Raw genomic sequence first — 23,747 nt, 5'->3', positions numbered from 1 at the left:
AAAAAAAGAAGAAGAAAAAAAAAAGACCATAGTAGGCTATTAAGATTTAAGTGCCCCTTTGTCCAAGTATACGCCCAAAAATTCAATAATTTATTAGGGTATATTTTCCCTTCTCAATAATCAATTTTTGAGATTAGACAGCAAGCACCTCATACTTTTGTTTGGAGAGTATGTGATGATTGGGTCCTTACGAAGCACTCAGTAAACCTTGAGATGGAGATCTCAGTCTTCGAGAACGTATCCAGTATTTTAAAAACTTGGAAATTGAAAAAACTTTGGATGCAATGACACTGTGGGTGACAGTCCTAAGACGCGTATGTGAATGTTTAGAAACTACATGTCAGAATAACTGCATTGAATTGCTAGTGCGAATTGCATTGACGACTCACAAACAACGAGAATGCTTGATCTGAAAATTCTGCAGAGAATTTATTAGAGATGCGTGAACTGCAAGAACCGCACTAGAGCTGCACATCGGGAAATTGGTGACGGTTTGGGAAACATCCCTGAGAATGATCCGAAGACATGATATCAAAATTTTGATCCTCTGCAGAGAGCATGGCCCTCCCGCTTCAGTAGCCCAACGACCTGCGCACGAAGTCGAGAACTTTTTGGTAGAACAGTTCACACAGGACCAATACTGCATACCCTTGGACCCTTCGCAGACTGATTCAATTAGTCACCCACCACCAGATTCAAACTTTTAGAAATTTCAGAAATAACTGAGGCTGTGAAGGCAGCACAACGTAAAAAGCATAATGTATATTTTTATTTAACGACGAATGGCAACGTTAAGGTTCGCTCCAATTCGGTCATGTTTATTGTTTGTTCGTGATGGAATTAATAATTTTAAGATGAAGTTGTTTAATTTCTGTTTTATTTATTGACAAATAATTTATTTGAATTGCCCGTGACTAACTTATGTTTTATGGATACTTTTAAAAATTTACCGTTCCTATATTGTAAACGTTGTGAGCCAACTTTGTGACTATTTGACAGGAAGAAAATAAAAAGCGTCAGTGTACTGCCTGTTCTCATAAAAATATTTAACTTGTTTTAAATATTATATCGATTATGTTATATAGTAATTTACGTGTTGTTTACAAAATAATGAACTATATATTTATTTGAAATATTTGTGATTATTTGTATATTTGGTAAATTGGTAAGTAAATTTGTAAGATTAATGATGCTCAATAATACTAAAAAACTCAACAGTTATTTTATAATTTAATTTTAAAACTTATGTGACATTGAAAGACCTGTATTAATAATGATATAGGGTTGCCAATTTTAAAATTAAAGTAAGTCTATTAAATACCATATCGATGTTTCTTCGTAAACATAATAAAATGGCTTTAGTTATTTATATCCTATTTTAGCGATGTGATTGTTGTTGGGATTGTTCCAAACTACTTAATCTTTATTACTTAAACTTATGCCGAGTTGTACTGCTTTTTAATTAGTAATGGCTTCTATCTTCAACTTATCTAAGGTTTTTTTATAGGATTTCTCCAGTGAAAAACATTTTTCAGAATTTTTGCCATATCTGTTCCAGCTTGCTCTAAGGCATTTTAATAAAATATCACTATATTTGCATAAAAAACTATTTTGCATAAAGTAAAAGTTTATTGAATATATGATGTTTTTCTTAAAAGTTATAAATCAGCTCTAGATATTTGATTTAATCTAGTGATTTAATTACTCTGTCAATTATTCCAAAATTGATGATTGATTGTTAGACTTTGAAAAGCATGGACCCAGGACTTGTAAATTCACTTTTTTTCTTGTTCCCTTTAGATTCATCAAATTTTAAATGATATTAATCATGTTTTTAAAGATTTATATGAAAAGTAAATATCTTATGTCTAGAAAAAAATAAATAAAAATACAATTGGCTTAGCAATAATTCAACTAAAATTTAAAACCAAAATTTTTATATCAATTGTCTAAACATTTCAAATTGATATTTTTCAAAGTTAATAAAATATTGTATAATTTTTTTTTTCCATCTGTAACACATGAAACTATACTTAATGCTGATTTAATCATTTAAAACTATATTATACTAAGAGAAGGATAAGACCATTATCATTCAGAACTGAATTGTATGTATGTTTTAAGTGTGTGAAAAAAAAATGTTTAATAAGGAAATAGCATTTTGACTGTTAAAGAATGATTTTAGATAAACAACAAACATTAAGAAAAAAATGTGTTCTCATAAAGAAATATAAAAGAAATTATGATTTGTCCTTTTCAAAGTTTTAGTTTTAAACATGCATAAATCATTAAAATATGAAATTTATTACCAATACATTTTTTAGTTACGATTATACCTTGTGAAAAATATAAGTAAGTTGCTGCAGATTTTGTGATGAAAGTTAAAATCGTGATTGTGGCATATATCTGTCTTAAATTCAAAATGAAATTATTTTATTCTAAATCAGTTATTTTATTGGGAAGTTGTTTATAAGTCTGTATAAATTATTGCAAAAAATAAATAATAAATATTGTATAGAGAAAAAAAGAAAATGAAGTCCCCCGTAAGGAAAAATAAGTAAAAAAGGATATATTGAACAGATAATCTATCCACTTTCTCATCCATCCATTAATATGCCCATTTATAAATCTATATTTTGAAGTATCAAAATTATGCATTACAACTGATCAAACACCTGCACCAAAGGAAGAACTGATGTGATTTGATGCACTTCCTCTGCTGTTAATGTAGTGGAAGACAAAAAAAACTTTTTATTTATTTTTATTTTAAAAGCTTGGTTAAATCTAGCCTTCAACACCCAAATGACTATGCACTAATAAATTCTCTTTTTTTTCTTTTCTTTTGTCATGTAACTTGAAGAATAGATCTTGAATTTCTTTCCTTGTCTTGTCAATCATATATAATTATGCTGAATTACTAACAACTTTTAATTCATCCTAGTTGTCTGATCATTACTATAATTATTGCATCTTATCTGCAATTTATTTCTCAAATTTCTTACTCCAATTATATACTTAAATTCATATTAGTTTTGTATTGCAGTTATTCAAAATTTTTTTTTTTCCGAACTTGCTTTAAAAATTACACATTGTTTGCAAAATGACCCTAAACTCTTTTAAAAATTATTTTTTGTTGCAAAAAGAAGAAATTAATAGTTTTGGTTCAATTTATAATAATCTAGCTAATTTATCTTATTGTTTTTTAAAAAAAATAATTTTCAATTAAAATTTTTATATTGAGTAAATTGAATTATGTCTCACAGAGTAAAAACATGCTATGTCAAAATCAAAATAATATTACTGCATTACTATTAATCTGTACCAAAACTTTTTTTATTGGTAATTGCAAACAATTAGTCACACCATTGTTTATTCTTAAATATTTTTGTCTCCTGTTAGAGTTTGTAATATATAATTTTAGTAGCAGAATTTTCTGAGTGAATCCTCATAAATTTCATTTAATAAACTTTACTCTCTTATCCATACAGTCAGATATAGACAATTACTGTAAAAATTAGGCTTGATATAGCTTTAAAAGCAAAATTTACAGTTATAAAGAAAAAGGTAGTTCAATAATTTTTATTTTTAAATTTAATTTGATATTTATGCAATAATAGGTAGAAAATAGAATAAATTCATTTACAGTGAAAACCTTTATTTTATTATTAAGTAACTAAAAGTTTAAAAAAGAAATAGTAAGAGAAGAAAATGATAATTATAAAAATCTATTGAAACATTTAAAAATCTATAAATTATTATTAATATTTTTTTAAATTCTTTATCAGCATTTATAATAAATTTGTATTAATCAGCATAATATAAATTCATTTATAATAAATTCAATCAGCATTTATAAAACTCTAATTTAAAGATTTTCTTTATTTTTTAAAATTTTCTTAATTAAAACGTTATTAATTGATTTTATAAGTCATAATTATTCTGCATATGAGAATAACTCTTTATTTTTAGAATTTAAATGTTTTGAACAAATTTGTTCAGAGAACATTTGCTTGGAGGTATGTAATAAATAATCCATATCTGCCGCAATTAGATTTAATAATTTTTTTTTACTTTCCCTATTAAAAGTTATTCTTTTTTATTTTTAATTAGTATAATTTTATTTGCACTTGTAGCGTACCTATGTAGATCCAAGAATTATTAAAAAATTAGTAAACCAGTTGAAAAATGCCATTTTATTTATGCATATTTTAGTGCAATACTGTAATTATATAAGATTTTTGACAGGGGTGTTTTATGAGTAACCTTATTGTTTGTATGAATGAATTTATTGGTTAGTGTTGTTTTTAAAAAAAATAACTATGCCACTGTCTGTTAATGTAGATGAGTAACTTAACTATGAAACTTTTTTGTATGTTATAGTAACACAGTAACATATATTATTGAATTTTTTCATAGAATACCACCAACAAGTTTTGTAAGTTGGATTACTCTATCTAAAGTATATGTATTTTCAGTCGCAACTTTTCATTGAGTGTTCTTTTAATTTTAGTCCAAAGACTTGAAAAATGCCTAAAGCTACATTAAAACAGCCAAGAATTGTGTATCCACCCGGAGTAAAAGAAATTGGTAATGATCTCAGTACTGATGATTTGGTACGGAGGCTTAAGGTAAGTTAACCATTTCACATTTTTTTTTTAACGATTTGTAATAAATTGTGTATTGTTCAAGTTAAGAGATTTTTTTAAATTTTTTGATAACTCGTTTTCCATTTATTTTATCAAAAATCTAAGTTATATTTTATTATAATAACAAGAATAAGTTTAGGCTCTACCATGTTACATTATTACTTAAGAATGCTGTCTGAATTTCTCCTAAATCTAGTTTGTGCAATCAAGCATATTCTGCACTCTCTCCTTAGTAGAACCCTTTACCTGCTGAGTCTGTTTTCTCCCATATAATCACTTATGGTCCTGTTTTTCAGTTTTTGCTTCCTTAAGTCATAAATTTTTATTCTTAATTTTTTAAAATCAGATTCTTTTACCAATTGTAATAAGCAAATTGAAAAGTAATTAAAAAAAATTTTTGTATCAAGAGCAAAAATTCGCGTATTAAAATCGCTTAACTATATTGAAAAACATAAAATCTTACTTGAATTGCCACTTTTTTTTTAAAAAAAAATTTCACATCTTTTTATGCAGACTTCCATAGTTGATGAACGAAAGCAAATTACTAATTTTCACTAAAAGTGTTCATTTTTAAAAAATCTAAAGTAGCTGCACCAGTTCAAATTCTTTTTCCGATTGCCCTGAAATATTTTAACAGTTTAAATTTAAAATAAAAAAATTAATATTTAGTTATGAAATTTGAGGCACTATTCACTAATCTAGTTTTTTTTTTTTTTTTAAACAAATATTAGCGACTGTCCTCTTTTTCAGTCATACAGTGACATATCTTTGTTTTGGTTTGTGAAAACCTTCTAAGTGAATTTTCTAGCCTAGTCTTGGTTGACTAATAAAGCTTGAGCACACTGAATAATTTGAACTATTCTGGCATTTCAGCAAGAGTTAGATTTGAATGGAAAATTTTAAAAATTCTGACTTTTTTATAGGAGAGGGAATTTTCTGATGATCCAAAAAGTGTGTGACTGAACTGAAAATAGAGTAATGTCACTAAAAATTCAGGAAAAAAAATTGAAACATAATGACTTTTAGTGTTTTAAGCAGGCTTCTACAGGTCATAAATGAAATAAACTTAAATAATCAGTTTTTAATGTATGTATAAAAAAAATTGATTTCTTGCTTCAGTTTGTTTCTGAAATTAATAAGAAATTTTCTGGTTCAAAATTTTCTGATCTTGACAAGTCTGATATTATTTTAAATATTTTTTTCTAAAATTTTGTGGGAGCTCTGATATTGCTTTCATTTTATTACAAAGAATTCTCAGATAATTAGTGTAATTTCAGATACTTAATGCAATTTTTTTGTTTACATATGAAATTTTTTTTAGGAATGTGCCCAGTCATTCCAAAACATGAGCCAGGAAGATGATAATTCAGCATACATTCCACTTGCACTACATTTAGCTGGAGAATTATTTTTAGAACATCCTAGTAAAGACGTTAAACTGCTTGTTGCTTGTTGTATAGCTGATGTATTTAGAGTGTTTGCACCAGATGCTCCATACAAAGATCCCGAACAGTTAAAAGTATGTGACTCTTAATCATTCATATATTTTTTTTATTTATTGGCACCTTGCATAGCATTTATAGTTTTGAAAATTCGTCAGAAAAACTGATAGTTTAATATTATATACTCTAGCATTTAGCTATGGGCCTCAAGAAATTCAGTTTATATGTAACGTTCAGTTTAATTGTGTATAATTCTTACTTATTCCTTTGTTTAATGAGACCAATATTAATTTATATTGAATATTCAAAGATAAAGGACACATTGTATTTTTGAATTAAAAATATATTAATTTTTTTGCATATTTTTGCAAATTCCAATGTGTTACTTTTTTTACTGACATAAGTTATTTACATTTTTAATTTGTAAATAATCCTTGAACTTAATTTAGTTAAGCCAAAAAAAAATTTTTTTTTTGAATGATTTAATTTTACATTTCATTTCTAAGGAATGGTACTTTTATATTTCTAAAGTTCTGATTTTAAAATTTTTATGTGTTTTTAAAGTTTATTGAAATAAGTTTAAAAAAACAATTATTATTTTTCTTGTGGTAATTACAATTAATTTTTCTTTGAAATGCGGGTGGTCATAGATTGATCCAATAAAGGTCCCTATTTTAATTGAATCAATGTTGTAAGGACATAAAAACATTGCATCAGTATCTTTTTTTTCACTACAAATGAAGCAATTGTAGTTACATAAGTTTACAAATTTGAGCTTAATCACAGTTAAATTATGTTATAATCAATGTTAAAGCTACATTCATCTTAACTTGAACTTAAATAAAGTATGTTTAAAATATGCTCTTTCTCAAATAATTAAAAAAGTTTTAATAATCTTAAAAACATTCAATGCCTGATATCAATATTTTAATGCAATTAAGGAAAAAAAAGATTTTTTTTCTTTTAAATATTTTTTATTAACATTCTGTTGTTTAAACCTGTGTAATACTATCTGAACCTAATTTTAAAGATGCTTATAACTTGTGCATATTTTATTTACTAACTAATTAATTTTTTTTTCAGGCAATTTTTTATTTTTTTATTGAGCAACTTCAAGGTTTAGAAGACCCCAAGGATACTATATTTAAACGATATTTTTATCTTCTTGAGGTAAGGAAATACTCTTCTCTCATTTTGCTTGCAGTTGATCTGTTACTTAACAGATCAAATTTTAAGAATCAATTCAAGAATTTATGTTCTACATAAATGATTTTTTAATTTTAACAGAATTTAGCATGGGTCAAAACATTCAATATCTGTATAGAGTTAGAAGAAAATCAAGAAATATTTACAAAATTGTTTCAACTCATCTTTTCCATTGTAAAGTAAGTATTTAAGCAAATTTATGAACTGACTTTTTATTGTTTCTTCGTAGTTTTCTATTTTACCTGGTTACATTTTTAATTTTATAATATCTTTTTCAGTAATTTTTTTGGTTGTGTTAAGAGTTGAAAGAGGATGCATTAGAGAAATTTCGCATAGCATTTACCTTTCCTTTATTTGTAACACGAACCACAAAATATTTCTATGCATGTTCGTAAATATTCCTGATAAAAAAGTATTTTGTCTTTATTTTTGTTGGTTTTATTTTCTGATAATGCTGATTTTTGTAAGTGTTCAAAACATTAAATTTTAAAAATAAGAAAACAAAAAGCACATTTTAAAAATATAGATTTAGAGAATCAAAAAATGTTGTTTTTTTTTATTTATCCAAAAAAATTTGTTTTTTTTTTAAATTAATAATGCTGGTACAAAATACATTAGTCAATAATTCCAAACTAAGGACTCTCTGTCGATTATGTACACTATTCTGGTGTACATAGCTTTACCAACAGAATCCACTGTTTAAACCTTTTTTAGGAATTCAGTCATTTTATGGAAAGGAAATTTTGTTAATAATTTTCCATCATCAAATTGTTCTGATGTTGAGTTCAGGGGTCATATGCTTATTTATTATTTTCAGTAAATGCAGTAAAAAATCTTATCAAATGAATTATTGATTTGTCTCTTTTTACGATTTTATTGATTTTTACGTATTTTATTGATTTTAAATCGACAATCAGCAATTATTTCATAGAATTTTTAGATCAGTAATTTGGGAATTAATCATAATCTAAATTTATTTTTGAACAAAAACATTCAGCGGCACCATCAGTCAGTTTTAATTTAATATTATTGTAAACCTATTTTAAAATCTTTATCTCTTTATCTTATTTCAATCATGCATATGCTCTAAACGTCAAAAAGAGTAAACATTTTAGTTTGGAAAAGCTGAATGTTGTCTTTGTGTAAAAGTTCTTTATTGTGCTAATTCATTAAATTTTTATTTTGATTTAAGTGTCTTAAGTGTTTCCTCTTTAAAAAACAAGTTTACTATTTATTAAGTTGGCTTAAAAGTACTGCCTCTTAAAATTGATGAATGTAAAAAAATTTTCGTTTCCTCTTTTTTTTTATTTAATTTTATTTATATTTTTGCTTGTTTATTGATTTATTTTCAAAAGCAATGAAAATGATTTTTGACAACATATTTAAAGCCGTTTTATAGTACATTTAAGATTTTTTTTTTTTTTTTACATAAAATTTAGTGTAGCAAACAATTATATTCAGGGATATGATAATACATAAAATCTTATATATGTTATTTCCTGCAAATGTTTATATAGAAGCAAAAAGAATGTCTCTTTTTCTATGCATTTAATTTGAAATGATGCTTTAATATACTGGTATTACTTAGTTAATGTGTATTTGATTTTGCTACATGTTGAGAAATAAAATAATTGTTATTGTATTTTTTCTATTGTTTTTTTTGTCATGGAAGTAGCAATTATTATAATTCAGAATGGAAGTTTTAATCAATACTAGTATGACACTGAAAATTCTAAGGGAAACTAGTTATGAATTTTGATAAACCTATGATTGCTCTGAGCTTTTGAAAAAAACTCTTCAAGGTGTTTTTGAAGTTTGCTCATGAAAAATAAAAAAAAGTTGAATTTGAAGTGTAATTAATTTAAAATTTAGCATTATTTTAATTTAAGGCTTTATTCTATGCATTGTTCTTTCTTATATTAAGTAATCAGTTGGAAGACTAATTAAAAATTTAAAAAAAGTAATAATTTTATAATATTTTTTATTGAAGTTTTATACTTAATGTTTTAGTGATAATCATTCTACTAAAGTCAAGAACTTCATGCTTGATATGATGTGTCCTCTTATTCTTGAAGCTGATATAGTTTCTCAGCCAATGTTGGATGCGATTTTGAGTCAGATAGTGGAACCAAGAAAGGTAATTTTTAATTTATTTGTTTATACCATATAAAAAAATAAATCAGTAATTCATTTGGCCATACTAAGCATTTTTTTTTACCTGCATCTGAGTGTATAATTTGCCACTTTCTGGCTTACTCATCTTGATAGACACAGAAAGCATTCTGATAGGAAAGAAGTTTCATGTAACTTAAATATATTAACCAATTTATCATTTCCTTTATCTATTATATAATTTCATCTCTTCATATTATAAGTGGGCTTCTAAATTTCTACCGAATTTTCTTTACACATCATGTTTATTGTAATTAAATGAAATGCAAATTATAGCAATAATAAATTATTAAATACAGCAATTAATACAAGTTTTTAAACTCTCTTTTGAGACTTGAGGTTTGTGGTATTAAAACAAAAAGCATTTTGCGTTCATTTAGCAGTATGCACATTTTCATATTATTTTTAAATTTAGTTATACAGAGGAAGCTGGATACCTTATTTGTCCAAACAAAAATAGATACTATAACATGAGATTGTACCAGTTGTTAGTGCTCAAAAATATCTCCTACTCTGTAATGACTCAGGCTTATGATTGTTTCAGTATTTTAATGGATACAGTAATTTTTGCAGAGAATAAGGTTATATTTTCAATATAAAATGTAGCATTATGGAAGGGGAAATGGGAAAGATAGGAATATGGAAGTGGAACTCCTTGTGGAAATTAACTCATTTAACGCATGGTCATCATCATGTCATTGGTCTTGAAACTGTGGAGCCCTTATTCTCCTTGGCCTTGATTTTGTTTGTTATTTCAGTGTTTTCAGTTCTAAATGCGTAACAGGGCTGAGTTTAAACATTTTATTAAAATTATTTATTGTTTATTTAAAACAACCAATTATCAACTCTGAAAAAATTGGAACAATTTTAAGAATTTGAAATAATGAACGTTTTCCATTATATTCATTTCCAAGATGTGTGCCATTTTCATTTCCGAGCTATGTTCAAGCATATCTTGGAATATTTGATCATTTCTTTGTATCTTTCAAGATCATTTCTTTGTATGTTTTCTGTTTTTTAATTTTAATAAAATTGCACTGTTTTGCCTAAATTAAATTTATTTTCAGACGCAGAACAAAAATTCCTACAACTTAGCAAGAGATATTTTAAAGCGAACACAAGCGACTATTGAACCATATATCCATGCTGTAACTATGTTTTTCATTAATATTTAACATTTGTTTTACTTTCTGTAAAATGGAAGTTAATCAGCTTTAATTTTTTTTAGTTCTTCAACAATGCCTTAATTTTGGGAAAAGTGGAAAGTATTTTAATAAACAAACTATATGATTTGATTTATGAGCTAAATGCGATTTGTCCAACTATGCTTACTGGTGTTTTGCCTCAGCTGGAATTCAAACTTAAGGTACATTTTTTATTTATCTTTCTTTTATATGTACTTGTTTGTTTTTAATTATTAACATAGTTTATGACCTGCATTGTCCCAAACTGTTACAAAGCTAGTATTCAAAACTCAATATAAATATAATGTATTCTATAATATATAAAAATTTAATAGAATAAAATGAAAATCGGAAGTTAATAAAAAAAGTTTTTTTTTAATGTAAAATTAATGTTTAATGATTGTGCCTACATAGAGGCAACTATACAGTGACAAAGTCCAAAGAACAAAAGTTCAGAAAACTCATTTGCATTTCATTACTGAATGCATATTTATTTAAGAAGAAAATAAAAGATTAGATAACAAAACATGGCGTGATTAGTAGATAAAGCTTTATAACTTATTAAAAATTTTTTTTTAAGATTGTGTATTTTAATTCTTTTTGTTGCTAATTTTCAATAAATGTGTTAATTTAAAGTAATTTTTTGTATGCATATAGGTAAAAAATATAATAACAATTCTTCTTAAACCGAATAAACTTTGTTTGATTAAGTGTAAAAAATATCACCCCCAATAAAATTTTTTTGACAGCTTTTGACTAATTTTATTTATTATTTATTTTTGGAATAATAGAGCAGTCTTGAAAAAGAACGCTTGGATGTGACCAAATTGTTAGCCAGAATGTTCTCTGACAGAAATTCTGATTTAGCAACTCAGAACAAGACATTGTGGACATGCTTTCTCGGCAGGTTAGTTTGTGTTTCATTTCTGTATGTTTTGAAAGTATATGTATATATATTGTAAAAGTGAAATAATTTTTTATTTAAATTTCATTTATAGATTTAATGATATTAGCAGTCATGTGAGGATACGTTGTGTACAATATGCTATGCATTTTCTCCTGAATCATCCTGAATTGCGTCCCGACATCACAGGTATATTTAGATGTCTATTACATTTATTTCATATGATTAATAGAATTTTCACATGCTCTATTTAATTATAATGCATCAAAGTATTAAAGAATATTAATATAGAGTCAATTTTACCTTAAATTTTTGAATTTTAAATATAATTTTGATTTGCAAAGTAAAAGTATAGTATACTATAAAGTATTATATTATACATTATATATTACTTTATAGTATATATTATTATTTGAGTCTATCATACATTTGAGTGAGTATACTAAATTTAGTGAGTAAACTATACATTTACTGTTGTATATTATTTTTTTATTGTCTGTCGTAAAACTACTTGATAGTTGTGGGAAATCTCAATGGAAACCAAATGTATCAACAATTAATTACCAGTAGTTCTTTTATGCTTATTGTCTTTACTGACTGACCAAATATAAAATTAAAAATCAAATATAAGGATTATTAAAATCTAAAATTTGGAAATTCTCATCCCTTTTCTCCAAAAAACTCTAATCCTGATGTAAAAATTGCATTTACTAAATTATATATTTTTTTAATTTTAGTTAATTACTTAATAAATAATTAAACTAATCACTCTTTTTTATATTTTCATTGGGAGAATTTTCAAGTTTTATTTGAAAATTAAATACTCTATTGTCAACCAGTTGATTCATAAATACTTTTGTATATAAAATTGTAGAAAAGTGAATACCTAAATTTATATATATAAAAAATATTTAATGTAAGTATGTTTTAGAATTTTAAATTCTTAAAGAATGTTTGTATTATGAATGTATTGATGTTTAGTATTATGAATGCATCAATAGTGAAGTCAAAATCACACTAGAATTTGTTTTGATTGTATTTTATAAAAAGTGGCTCTTAAAAAAAAATGAAGTTCAATATTTATAAATAATAATTTTATATAAATTGAGGGTAGAAAAGTATCTATGTCACATTTTCCTGAATTAAACAAAATATTTAAAAATCAAATGCTTAGCTATATAACAGTAAATGTTGCCAATTAATGACTTAATCTTTAAAATTGTATTTGAGTGACATATGCATATTTTTTTTGAGAAATATTTATTCAAGCAAAACTGTAATTGAATATAATTAAGCATTTATGGGAAATAGTACTATGAAGATTTCATATAAATTATTTTTGCTTTCATAATAAATACTGACTTTTTTGTTTATTATAGAACAAATGAGACTTCGCCAGCATGATCCTGATGAAACTGTCAGATATGAAGTTGTCATGGCAATTATTAGTGCTGCCAAAAAAGATTTTAACTCTGTAACAGATGATCTTTTAAATTTTGTCAAGGAAAGGACTTTAGATAAAAAGGTAATAATTTTCTTCAAAAAACTTATGGGTATTAAATACTGTCCCTAATTAAAAATTATTTTATTTACTTATTACTTTTTACTTCTTACATTACTTATTTACATGCATAGATTCAGCAGCTCCATGATTGTGAATTCAACTGCCAGACATAAGACTTATTTTAAGAATGATAAAATTATGAAAAACCTTCCTTATTCGAATATTATAACCCTGCTTTGAATAGCCGACAGAATTCTCAGTTTGCGACTATCAATGTTTATCCACATAGCCTTGTAATTTTGAACCCAATCCAGAAGATAAGGGAACTCCTTGATCAAGCATTGGGACAAACTAGTCTTCGTGTAGGACTTTTTGATTGAACTTGCCTCCCATGGTTCACCCGAGGGCAAGGTGATTCTAACCTATGATCCCACTAGTTGTGAGGATATTTTACTTCATCACTTGTTGTGTGTGTTATGAAGTAGAATTCGTATTGACCAGCCGTAGATGGAATTCGAACTCGGATCATCTCGTTAGGAGTGGAGTGCTCTATCTCTTGAGCCACTTCAGCTCTTCATTCCTCTAATTAAATATTTTCAAAATCAAGCATTTTATAGGTGCACACACAAAATTCCCGTAATAAATTTTATAAGAACGAGGTTCCTCTGAAAGAAAGTTGATTATTTAGGTATGGGACAACTTACCCCTCTCCTGACCTATGCAGTAAGGAAGGGGGGTAAAAAGTTGAAAGTAGTACAATTTAAAGAATTGAAATGTGTTTTGGGACTATGTGAACAAATCTCACTGTCATATTTTTTTGATTCTGAGTTCTAATATGTGTACTTAAACATTAAAAGCTTATTTGTTTAGGTTATTTCCTTATATAAGTGTATACTTATTCCGTTTTACTGTAGAGGCTGAAAAAGCGTTCATTAATACACTGTAAAATAGGGTAGTTATGAGTTCACAACTTAGATTCACACAATGATACTAAAGCTATTTCAGTTTGTCTTTCATGGTTCCCACCCCTGTGGCAGAATTTCTTCGGACCTTCTATGGCAAACTTTTGCAATTTTTTTGCCAGACATTTTTAGTAATAACAATTACTAATTTAAAGTAAAAGAAGCATTGCGCTTACAAAAGAAAAAACTTATCCGTAGTAAATAAAACTGCATATAATTTTTTTAATTGTTAATTTTTTTAATTATCACATTATGGACAATATTCTTACATTTTGTAGGTGGAAAAATTCACTAGTTATTTACTTTTTCTATTTTTGTAAATTATCATTACATTAAACAAAAATAATTAAAAAGTATCCCATTTTGTTAGTTTGTTGTAATCTCCCATTAGATATTTTTCCTTTACACTATATAAATATATATATTTTTTAATGAAATGATTTTTATTATTATATTCCGAGTTACGTTATGGTAATCCATAATCCTCGTTTTCTTTTCTTTTTTTTTCTTCTTCAAATTTCTAAGTTTTTTTTTCTCCTCTCCCCTAAACAAATTCAATTCTGGGGAAAATCTGACCCTTTCCTTAAATTGTTACAGTTGAAATTTGCCTAATTTTAATTTGTTACTAATATGAATTTTTTTAATTATTTTATTATAGTTCAAAATTCGAAAAGAAGCTCTGTTGGGACTTGCTATGCTTTACAAACAGCATATGAGTAATCCTGAAATTCCAGAATCTACTAAGGAATGTATCTCTTGGATTAAGAATAAAGTTTTGCATGTTTATTACCAAACAGCTTTGGAAGACAGGTCAGTATTAAAATTATGTTTAGAAAATTAATTTTTGTTTATTTTTGTAATTAGGTAAAATTCATTAACATTTAAGGCCAAAAATGATAGAACTGGTATCCTGATTGATTTATGATGCATTGGATCTGTGTATTTGTTTTAAATTTGTTTCAATCTCTATGAGGTATCTGTTTTTAATTATAATTATATACTTTCTCTACTTCTAAAAATATTTTCAAGATTTTTATGATTATGAGATTTGCTTACAAAACTATTACTGAGAAGAGTTTCTTTTTTTTTTGTGCAAAATTTTGCTCTTTTCTATTTAATAAAAAGAATAATTCTTCTTTTTCAAAAAAAGTTTCACTTCTTTGATTATTTACGTTTTTTCTTACCTATGCAAATACTATTAAAATTACAGACTCTAAATTTAAAATGCTGCCGAGGTTCATAATTCAACATTTTAAAATTACCCATTACAATTCTTATTCCCTTGATTTAAAGATCTCATATTAATATTCGTATTCATGCAATTTAAAAATCACACATCAAGATCTGTATTCATGAAATTAAGAATCACATTGAGATTCATATTCACATGATTAAAATATCTCATAGTGAATGTTCATGTTCACGAAATGTTAAAAAAAAAGAAAAAAGAAAATAGTTTGTTGATATATTTTATTAAAATGTTTATAATATTCTATAGGTATATGCTTCCTATATACTATACTATATACTATATATAGGTATATACTCTTTTTTCCTTGCCTAAATTTTATGTATTTTTATATTCACTTATTTAAAATTAATTTTGCTCATAACATTTTTAGATTTCTATTTTCAATTTTTTAAATTTTTTTTATTTACCAAATTTATGTTTGTTTCATTAGGTGTTACTGATTTTTGTTATCTAATTCTTATATAATCATACTACATATAGCACTTAAATCAACACAACTTCAAGAATAAATTATTTTGTTTCTTTATCACATTGTGACAACTTTGATACGGGATGTCCTTTTGTAAAAAACATGTGATTTTATTTCTCTGTAAATGATTAAACTATTTTCTCAGTGGTTTATGTTGTTGTCTTAAGAAAATTCATAAGCAAAAATTTGTAACTTATTGTTATTTCACAGTGAGTTTCTTTTTCCATAATATTTTAAATTTTCATTTTTAGTGATTTTTGTTGCTATGCTCTTCATTTCGTTGTAATGTCTGTTAAATTTTTGTCTTGTTATAGGTTACTGGTTGAACGGATATTGCATACCTGTCTTGTACCTTATCAAAGTCCTTTAGAAGAAAGGATGAAGAAACTTTATCAGTTATTTTGTTCTGTAGATGAATATGCTATTAAGTAAGATTTTGAATTAATTAAATATTGTCTTGATAATTAAAGTAATAAGTTACTTTTTGTGCCCCCAAAAAAATGTAAAATGTTTTTAACACACTGTTCAAATTTATTTTTTGACATTCATGATTTAAAAGAAAGAGTTGTTGTACATTTAAATTAGCATTATGGTTGTTAAAATTTGCATCATTTTTGTTTACTATTGTATAAATTTTATGCATATTTTTTATTTTATAAGTATTTTTTTAAACCACTTTTACATTTTTTTTTCCAGGGCTTTCAATGAACTATTGAAGTGTCAAAATACGTAAGTATAATTTTATTTATTTCTTAATTTTGTCACTTAATTTTAAATATAAAGTATTGTAAAGTAAACTCTCTTGGATGCCAGTGGAAAGATCTTCATTCTCTCTGATTAATTTCATAATCTATAAATTGCTATTAGAAATTTTTTTATATCCCACATTTAATTGTTTGTAAATTTTTGTATAATATTTAAGATTTCTAATATTTTTTATTTAAAAGAAATGTTCCACTTTTATTTATAAGTTATTAATTGTATTACAGTATTTGAAATTTCTTAGCTATTTTTATAATTATAAAATGAGTAAAAATCGATAAAAGAAGTAAAATGATGAAAGAAATGACAAAGCACAATTGATTTTGACTAAATGCAATTTATTGGTTAATTTATCGTAATTTTTGTATTTATTTATTAAGTCGAATAAAATTAGTATTTGTGCGAAATTATAGGATTATTCACTGCATATTATGTGAAACATATAAACCCCAAACTATATAAAATAACACCAAATAATGTAAAATAGAGAAAGTTTTTGCTCGTAATGCTTTTTTCTCTTTCTAAGGATATGGTTAGTTATTTTCTTTGTTCCATTTTCAAATGTCAATGATAACTGCTTTAGTTTTGATAATATATTTGACAATATTCCAATTTCATGAAATATTTAAATTTAATTGAAACAGGGATATACATGGATGCTGCCATTTGTGTCCTAAGGCATTTTAAAAGAGAACATAGCATGTGTAAACAACTTATTATGTCTATATAAGCTATATAATAGCTATATGGGGTATATTATGGTTGTTAGGCCTGGATAGGTACTACAATAAAATATAATTTTAAAAATAAAATTTCGTGCAAAATATATTTTCTAAAAGATATATATATATATCTTCCTTTTGTTATTACTCTTTTGAACATTTTGTAAATTTGTCAGTTTTAATGCTAAATTCTAAACTGTAATTCATATACACTCCTGTAATGTTACAATGATGTATAAATCTTGATAAAATTTTATAACTAAGTGCTGGAATTTTGGTTTTAGTAATTTGAATTACCATGACTAATATCTTAAATTTCACATAAATTTATTTGAAGTTATAAATGTGATTTATCTTGTAATGTTTGAAATCAGTATGTTCATAGAATTTTTCGTAAAATAATATTTTTCATAAATTTTTATAATAATCATAATTTTTTTTTAGTGTTAGAAACTATGTGAAAGATGTCTTAGAAGTATTGTTTCAAACTCCCAAGTTAGAGGGTTATGAGAAAAATCTTACTAACAAAATTGTTATTCTATCAAGTAAGTGCTATATGTGATGAAATTGTAATTATTTGCTTTTAACTACTTCGCCTACACTTTTTGGAACAAATTTTATTTTTATTTTTATACTACTTTATTGAAATAAATTTTCTTTTTTAGAAACTCTTCCAGAACCAATTAAGTGCCAAGAATTTTTGAAGAAATTTTTTGGAATGCTTCAAAACAATAACAGGCTCAAAAGTCACATGGATACAATTTTAAAAGGTTCAGCTACTTGTTCAGAAATTGAACATAGTGTTGTAAGTAATGAAGCTTTTAAAACATTTTCGTGAATGGTGTTAAATTATTTGTATAATAAACCTTTCTTTAATGATTTCAGAAAGAAGTTTTGAAAGCACTTGGGTTACCCGTTCAAACCAACAGTTTCTACATGATTGTGAAACAGATGTTAGAGCGTGTGGCTCCAGTGATGATAGATCTTGCGGGAATAAAACAACTTCTTCTTTATATTAAAGACTCTCTGACTGGTTCAGGGGACATTGATATACAATTGGGATTGTTCAATTCATCAGAAAGAGGATTGCAACTTCTCCAAGTATGTTTATTTGCTGTAGCATAAATAACACCTCCGCTTTGAGGGCGCACTCACCAGAATAATAACAAAAATAAGTTAAAATAAAATTATTTTTATTCATAAAATAGTTTTTAGTTCACTTTATATATAATAATAATGCATAACAAAACTTTGAATATGAGTGTGTTATTTTTTTCTAATATTAAGAAAAAAAAGTCAATTAGGTATGGTAAGCGTTTAAGAATGCTTCAGTTTAATATCTTAATTCTACATTTTCACTGCAATTGCTATTTTCATTTTCTTAAATTAAAATAAAATTAATGATTATATAATTCTAATGTCATTTAATATCTCTTTTCTAATGTCATATCCGAATATCTCTTTACTACAGTGTTTTTATTTCATATTATAATTTTATATTTTTTATGATAAGTCTAAGATAGGGTGCACCTAAGTCTATGTATGCTACTGTTTTCTTGATATGTATACAGTCAAAACTCAATATTACAATAGGCATTTTTCTACTTTCATATTTTGTAATCTGACAAACTTATAAAACATTTTTTAAAAATGCCTTTAAATGTAGGTACATTTGAATTCGTTAATTGCTATACATTACATTTTGATTTTTATTCGAAATTTTCTAGAATTTTTATTTTCTATTTTTGCTTGATTGTTGTCTTTTGCATTTTTTTTTTTCATTTACATTTTATGCTTAGTAAGTTCTATTTTTGTTTAAAATTTTTTTGGTGCTTCTCACACTATTGTATTAATATGTTTTGCTTTGGCTGTATTAATACATTAATTCGAAAGCACTATTTTTTCACTAAGCTGATGACGAGATTATATCTTTTTCTTATTTTATTTTCCAATTTTCTTTTCTAATTTTAAATTTTTTTTTTTTAAAATTTGTAAATATTTATTAAAAACATTAAAAAGATTTATGTAAAAATTGCCATTAAGAGTGTGACATCAATATTTAAAATCTTAATGCAACATTTATATTTGCATAGTTAATAGAAAATTAATTTTGTGCTTTCATTTCCTTATTTTTCTTATACTTGTATGAGCCAAGCTAATTTTCTTTTAATTACAGATTTTATCTGCAATATTTCCTGGAGCTTTCTGCAACAATTTTGTTTTTGAAGAACTCTTACATATATTGCGAGTTGAAGATGAAGTGGCTGTTGATATCACTATTCTTATTTTTACAAATATTGGTTATGTTTTAGAAGGACAATATCCTAATATCTGCTCGTAAGTATTTGTTTAATTAAATGTGAGTGACCAAAAGAATAATTGTTGAATTTTTTTTTAATTTATTGAATTTTGTCAGATTCTCCTGCTAACTATATTTACAATTTTTAAATTTTGACTGGAAAGTTACAACCTATAATTTCTATAGCTTGTAGCTTTATATATGAAATTATTGATAAAAAGAGGGAATTGTTCATTTTTTAATGGCTTAGTAACGCTAATCCTGTTATAAAATCATTTTTTTAAGGCCTTCCTGTAGAGAAAAACTAAAATTTTTAAAAGATTTTCAAGATTGTAGGCTAAAATTGTTATTTGTCACCATTGTTCAAATTTCTTAGAACTCTTAGTTCTAAATTTTTTAGTTATGCACTTAGATATAAATTTTTTTTCATTATTTAATGTAATTTGTGTTTTTGTTGTAGGCGCTTGCAACCAATGCTGGAACGTTTTATTGAAAATGGGACTGTAAAACAAGCCAAACATGCTGTTGGATGTCTAAATGTTATGGTCTCCAACAAGGAACGTGTCTTCGGACAAATTATTGATGTAAGTTTTCTTGATTTTTGTTTTTAATCACGAGTTTCATTAAAAATCGGGCTAGTAATTCAACTTTTCTTTTCAGCGTTTGAAACTGAGCCTCACTCTCCATTCTGAGTACTTCCGAACAGCGCTTGTTTCCTTGGGCCATATTGCTATGGTGTGCCCTGATTTGTTTGGAATGCAGATCAAAAGTATTGTTTCTAAAGTGGTTGTGAAAGATCTGCTAATGGTAGACTTTGTAAGTATTGGTTGATTTAATAATATTACAAACATTTAATTAACAAACTGAGTGTTATGTAAACTACTAGTAGTTATTAAATAAGATAAGATAACAAAATAGATATGTCTGTTATCATAAATTTGAGAAATCTTCATTTGCTTCATTATTGGAATCTTGACTTTAAATTCAATTTTGACAATCCTAAAACTATTTCCACCCCAATTACATCAGCTCATCTTGATGCCCTGGAATCATATTTTATTCATTTGAAGGCTGATGCCCTTGTTATTGACGTTAGTTACTCACCATCATGGCTCATGGAAATACATTTTACCCTGATTTGTCTCTTGACCTCTGTGATTTTTCTTGTTCTCTTTTTTATTTTTTCTCTCTCTCGCCTTCTGTGTTTTTTTATTTAAAATGTTTTTTTTTATGGTTTTCTGTGTGTTTTTTTTTCTTGTCTTTGTTTTTCCATTTTTCGTTGGTAACTATGTTTTTCTTTCTTTACATTTCATTTTTGTCTCTTTTGTTTCTGTCAAGTCTTGAAAATTAGTGCCTATTTTTGATGCACTTGAAACATGTCTACTGTTATTCCTTATTTATTTATCTCTGACTTGAATAAAGTTTACATGAAGTGAACTATTAAGTGAATGAAGTTTACAATCAGGTAATGTTGGTAGCTATATTTTCCTAGTAAATATGAATTCTATTTTTCTTTTATTTATCCGTTTATTTTTTTGCATCAGTGTTATTTTAGCACAATGTTTGATTTTCCACTTTTGATTTTGTATTTGGTGCAACAAAGCTGCTTCTGACTGTTGTGCCATTCAATGCTACATTTATTCCAATTTTTTACAAAAAGCTCTCTAAAGGATATGATACCTCTTAACAAGTACATGCTAATTTTAAAGCGATTCTGCATTATTTTATCTTTTAGGTATACATGTAAACTATTTTTTATTGAATAAAAACTGTAGAAGAGAGTTGTTAAATGTTTTAAATTTATTTTTCTTTGTTAGGAAATAACAAGATCTGATGACTCAATGTGGATTGATTTTGATATGCTTCCAGAAGAAACCAAAGTGAAGGTAAAGTTATGATTTCTTTTTTTGTTGAAAGTAATGAATTTTTTTTTTTTACCTTGCTTATGTAAGAAGTCCCCCCCCTTTTTTTTGCTTTTTCTTTTTCAAAAATTTTAAAATTTTAATTCTCAGCTGAAAGTGAAAGAGATATTTCTAGATTTCAGCTAAAAGTGAAAGAAATGTCTTATTTTGTATTGATTTTATTTATTTTTTTTCTGTTCCAGAAGGAAAATTAATAGTGTGAAATAAAATTTCTTAACAATTAAGTTTTTTTTCTTAATTATAAAAAATAATAATCTAAAATTATAGCTTTGCTGGAACACTTAGCTTTAAATCAAAAGTGAATTTTTTTTATCTCTGAATTTTTTTTCTTATATCTCTGAATTTTTTCTTTTATCTCTGAAGTTTTTTCTCCTTTGTGCCATTTATTGATAAGTTGGTGTATTGTAAAGCAAGTGAGCTTTGTTCATGTGTTGGGTATGTTGAGAGTATTTCAAGTATAATTCAGCATTTGGTATTTCTACTTTAGTGTGCTTGATCCTAATGCATGTGTGCCCTGTAAATTAGATTTATAAGAGTTACTAAAATAAGTGAATATACACGATATGTACTGAAATATACCGAATGTATCAAAACTTTTAATTGTTTCTAATTATAATATTGTTCTATTTTTTAGGTTGAAGGCATGAAAATGATTGTTAGGTGGTTGTTGGGCCTAAAAACTGCATCACAATCAGCTGTATCTACTTTACGCTTATTAACCACTGTGATCTTACATAGAGGTGATTTAATGGAAAAAGGACATGTTTCGTAAGTAAAACTGCATTTTGGCATGATACAGACCATCGCTAATGTGAATTTTTAGAATCCATTAAAAAAAGTAAAGAAAAAAAGAATATAGATTAGTCTTTAAAATTAATCTTTATGTGAGAGGAAAAATGAACTATCGAAATCTGACAAATCATAGTTGAGGATGGCACCATCAAAACCTCTTTGATTGTGGGTGGAAACAAAGTACAGTTGAAAGAGAATTGTCATAAATAGTTTAAAGCTTTAACTTGCAATTAGATAGGTTTTGATGTTCTATACATCCCTTTCCTGATTTTTGATCTGTGAGATTTTGAGCACATTTTTTTTTATCCTTGCTTTGAATATTAATTTGCAACCACAGTTGTGATTATTTTATGTGTGGAATTTATGGATTTAGATTTTAACAATATCTGTTTAGCTTGATCTTTATGGAATGTACTGCATGATGTATATATCTAAAATGTTACATATCATGTGCATCTATAATTTGTTATATATGTTACAGTCATATTAAATCAGTTGTTAATAATAATTGGTGATTGTTATTGATTTTTACCAAGTATGTTTGTTTTAAGTGATTAATCTTTTAGAATTGATCTCATTTATCAGTTATTGTTAATAATTACGCATGAAGTTTAGTCAATGTAATAATTTTCAACACAGTTGGCTAGAGATTTATAATATGCATGTGTAATGTTATTTTCCAGCACAAACAGTTGCTTGTTTACTTTGGATGCAGACACCAGTTTTTTCTGTGCGTTGGAACCGTATTTCAGAAACTAATAATTAATCTTTTGTTGTGATATTAAAATTTATAAACTCAAGATTTCAATAGATATAATGATATATATATATTGAACTTTTAAGGTATTATTTTAAATTAAAACATGAGTAAAAATCCATATTTGGTGTAGTCATTTATTTTTTAACTCTCTTAATCTCTACTATGGCAGATTTCTTATCACAGTACCTTGGCATAAAAATTAAGTTGAAATAAAAGTGGTAAATAAAAATTATATGAAGTTTCAATAAATTAAGCCTATTTAATCATTCACCAGACTTTACTGGCAGTTATTAATAATTACTGATTAATGTTTATAATTTATCATGGTTACCAAAAAATGGAGCTATAAATGACAATTAGCTTTATTATTTTAAACGTAAAACACACATAGATGTTTATTTATATATACTAATCTTATAATCAGAGTCTTATTCTTTGACATTTCAATTTTAGGCCATCTGAAAAGTCTTGGTTGAGATTGACTGCTGCAACTTGCATGCTTAAATTGTGTCAAGAACCCAGTTATTCTGAAGTTATCAGCCTAGAACAGTTTCAAGTATTAGCTCTTATGATTAATGTAAGTAATCAATTTCCTAAATTATTTGTAAACATAATGCGATTTGTTCAAATTTACACTTAAATATTAATGAAAAAATACATGTTTAACATTATTGAAAATTGAGCATTTATTATATATTTTATGATTGTTTTATTTTATTTATTAAATTTTTCTTTTACCATTTCATTAC

The 23,747-nt window shown here is 25.8% G+C and overlaps 1 protein-coding gene across 2 annotated transcripts in view; it reads left to right on the top strand.

Annotated features, from left to right (window-relative positions):
* Nucleotides 1-774: 774 nt before the first annotated feature.
* pds5 (cohesin associated factor B pds5) overlaps nucleotides 775-23,747 on the top strand; it is a 34,677-nt gene continuing 11,704 nt past the window's right edge. The window contains exons 1-23 of one of the 2 annotated variants that reach the window (XM_016054664.4): nucleotides 775-1,015; nucleotides 4,511-4,628; nucleotides 5,968-6,165; nucleotides 7,172-7,258; nucleotides 7,376-7,473; nucleotides 9,305-9,431; nucleotides 10,534-10,614; nucleotides 10,695-10,832; nucleotides 11,442-11,557; nucleotides 11,649-11,743; nucleotides 12,934-13,079; nucleotides 14,679-14,830; nucleotides 16,056-16,169; nucleotides 16,438-16,470; nucleotides 17,670-17,770; nucleotides 17,891-18,030; nucleotides 18,111-18,326; nucleotides 19,402-19,562; nucleotides 19,985-20,108; nucleotides 20,185-20,340; nucleotides 21,342-21,410; nucleotides 22,081-22,214; nucleotides 23,452-23,575. In XM_016054664.4, coding sequence (XP_015910150.2) covers nucleotides 4,527-4,628; nucleotides 5,968-6,165; nucleotides 7,172-7,258; nucleotides 7,376-7,473; nucleotides 9,305-9,431; nucleotides 10,534-10,614; nucleotides 10,695-10,832; nucleotides 11,442-11,557; nucleotides 11,649-11,743; nucleotides 12,934-13,079; nucleotides 14,679-14,830; nucleotides 16,056-16,169; nucleotides 16,438-16,470; nucleotides 17,670-17,770; nucleotides 17,891-18,030; nucleotides 18,111-18,326; nucleotides 19,402-19,562; nucleotides 19,985-20,108; nucleotides 20,185-20,340; nucleotides 21,342-21,410; nucleotides 22,081-22,214; nucleotides 23,452-23,575 — 2,712 coding nt within the window. In that variant the 5' untranslated portion in view covers nucleotides 775-1,015; nucleotides 4,511-4,526. Of the gene's footprint in view, nucleotides 1,166-4,510; nucleotides 4,629-5,967; nucleotides 6,166-7,171; nucleotides 7,259-7,375; nucleotides 7,474-9,304; nucleotides 9,432-10,533; nucleotides 10,615-10,694; nucleotides 10,833-11,441; nucleotides 11,558-11,648; nucleotides 11,744-12,933; nucleotides 13,080-14,678; nucleotides 14,831-16,055; nucleotides 16,170-16,437; nucleotides 16,471-17,669; nucleotides 17,771-17,890; nucleotides 18,031-18,110; nucleotides 18,327-19,401; nucleotides 19,563-19,984; nucleotides 20,109-20,184; nucleotides 20,341-21,341; nucleotides 21,411-22,080; nucleotides 22,215-23,451; nucleotides 23,576-23,747 lie in introns of both variants that reach the window. The other variant, XM_016054663.4, reaches the window with a different exon arrangement.

Source organism: Parasteatoda tepidariorum, chromosome 1, assembly GCF_982258835.1.
Source record: "Parasteatoda tepidariorum strain Cologne lab strain chromosome 1, Ptep-v5.0, whole genome shotgun sequence".
NCBI classification, from domain to species: domain Eukaryota; kingdom Metazoa; phylum Arthropoda; class Arachnida; order Araneae; family Theridiidae; genus Parasteatoda; species Parasteatoda tepidariorum.
Note: the sequence above shows the minus strand (reverse complement) of the source record. Positions and strands in the feature narration are given on the sequence as shown.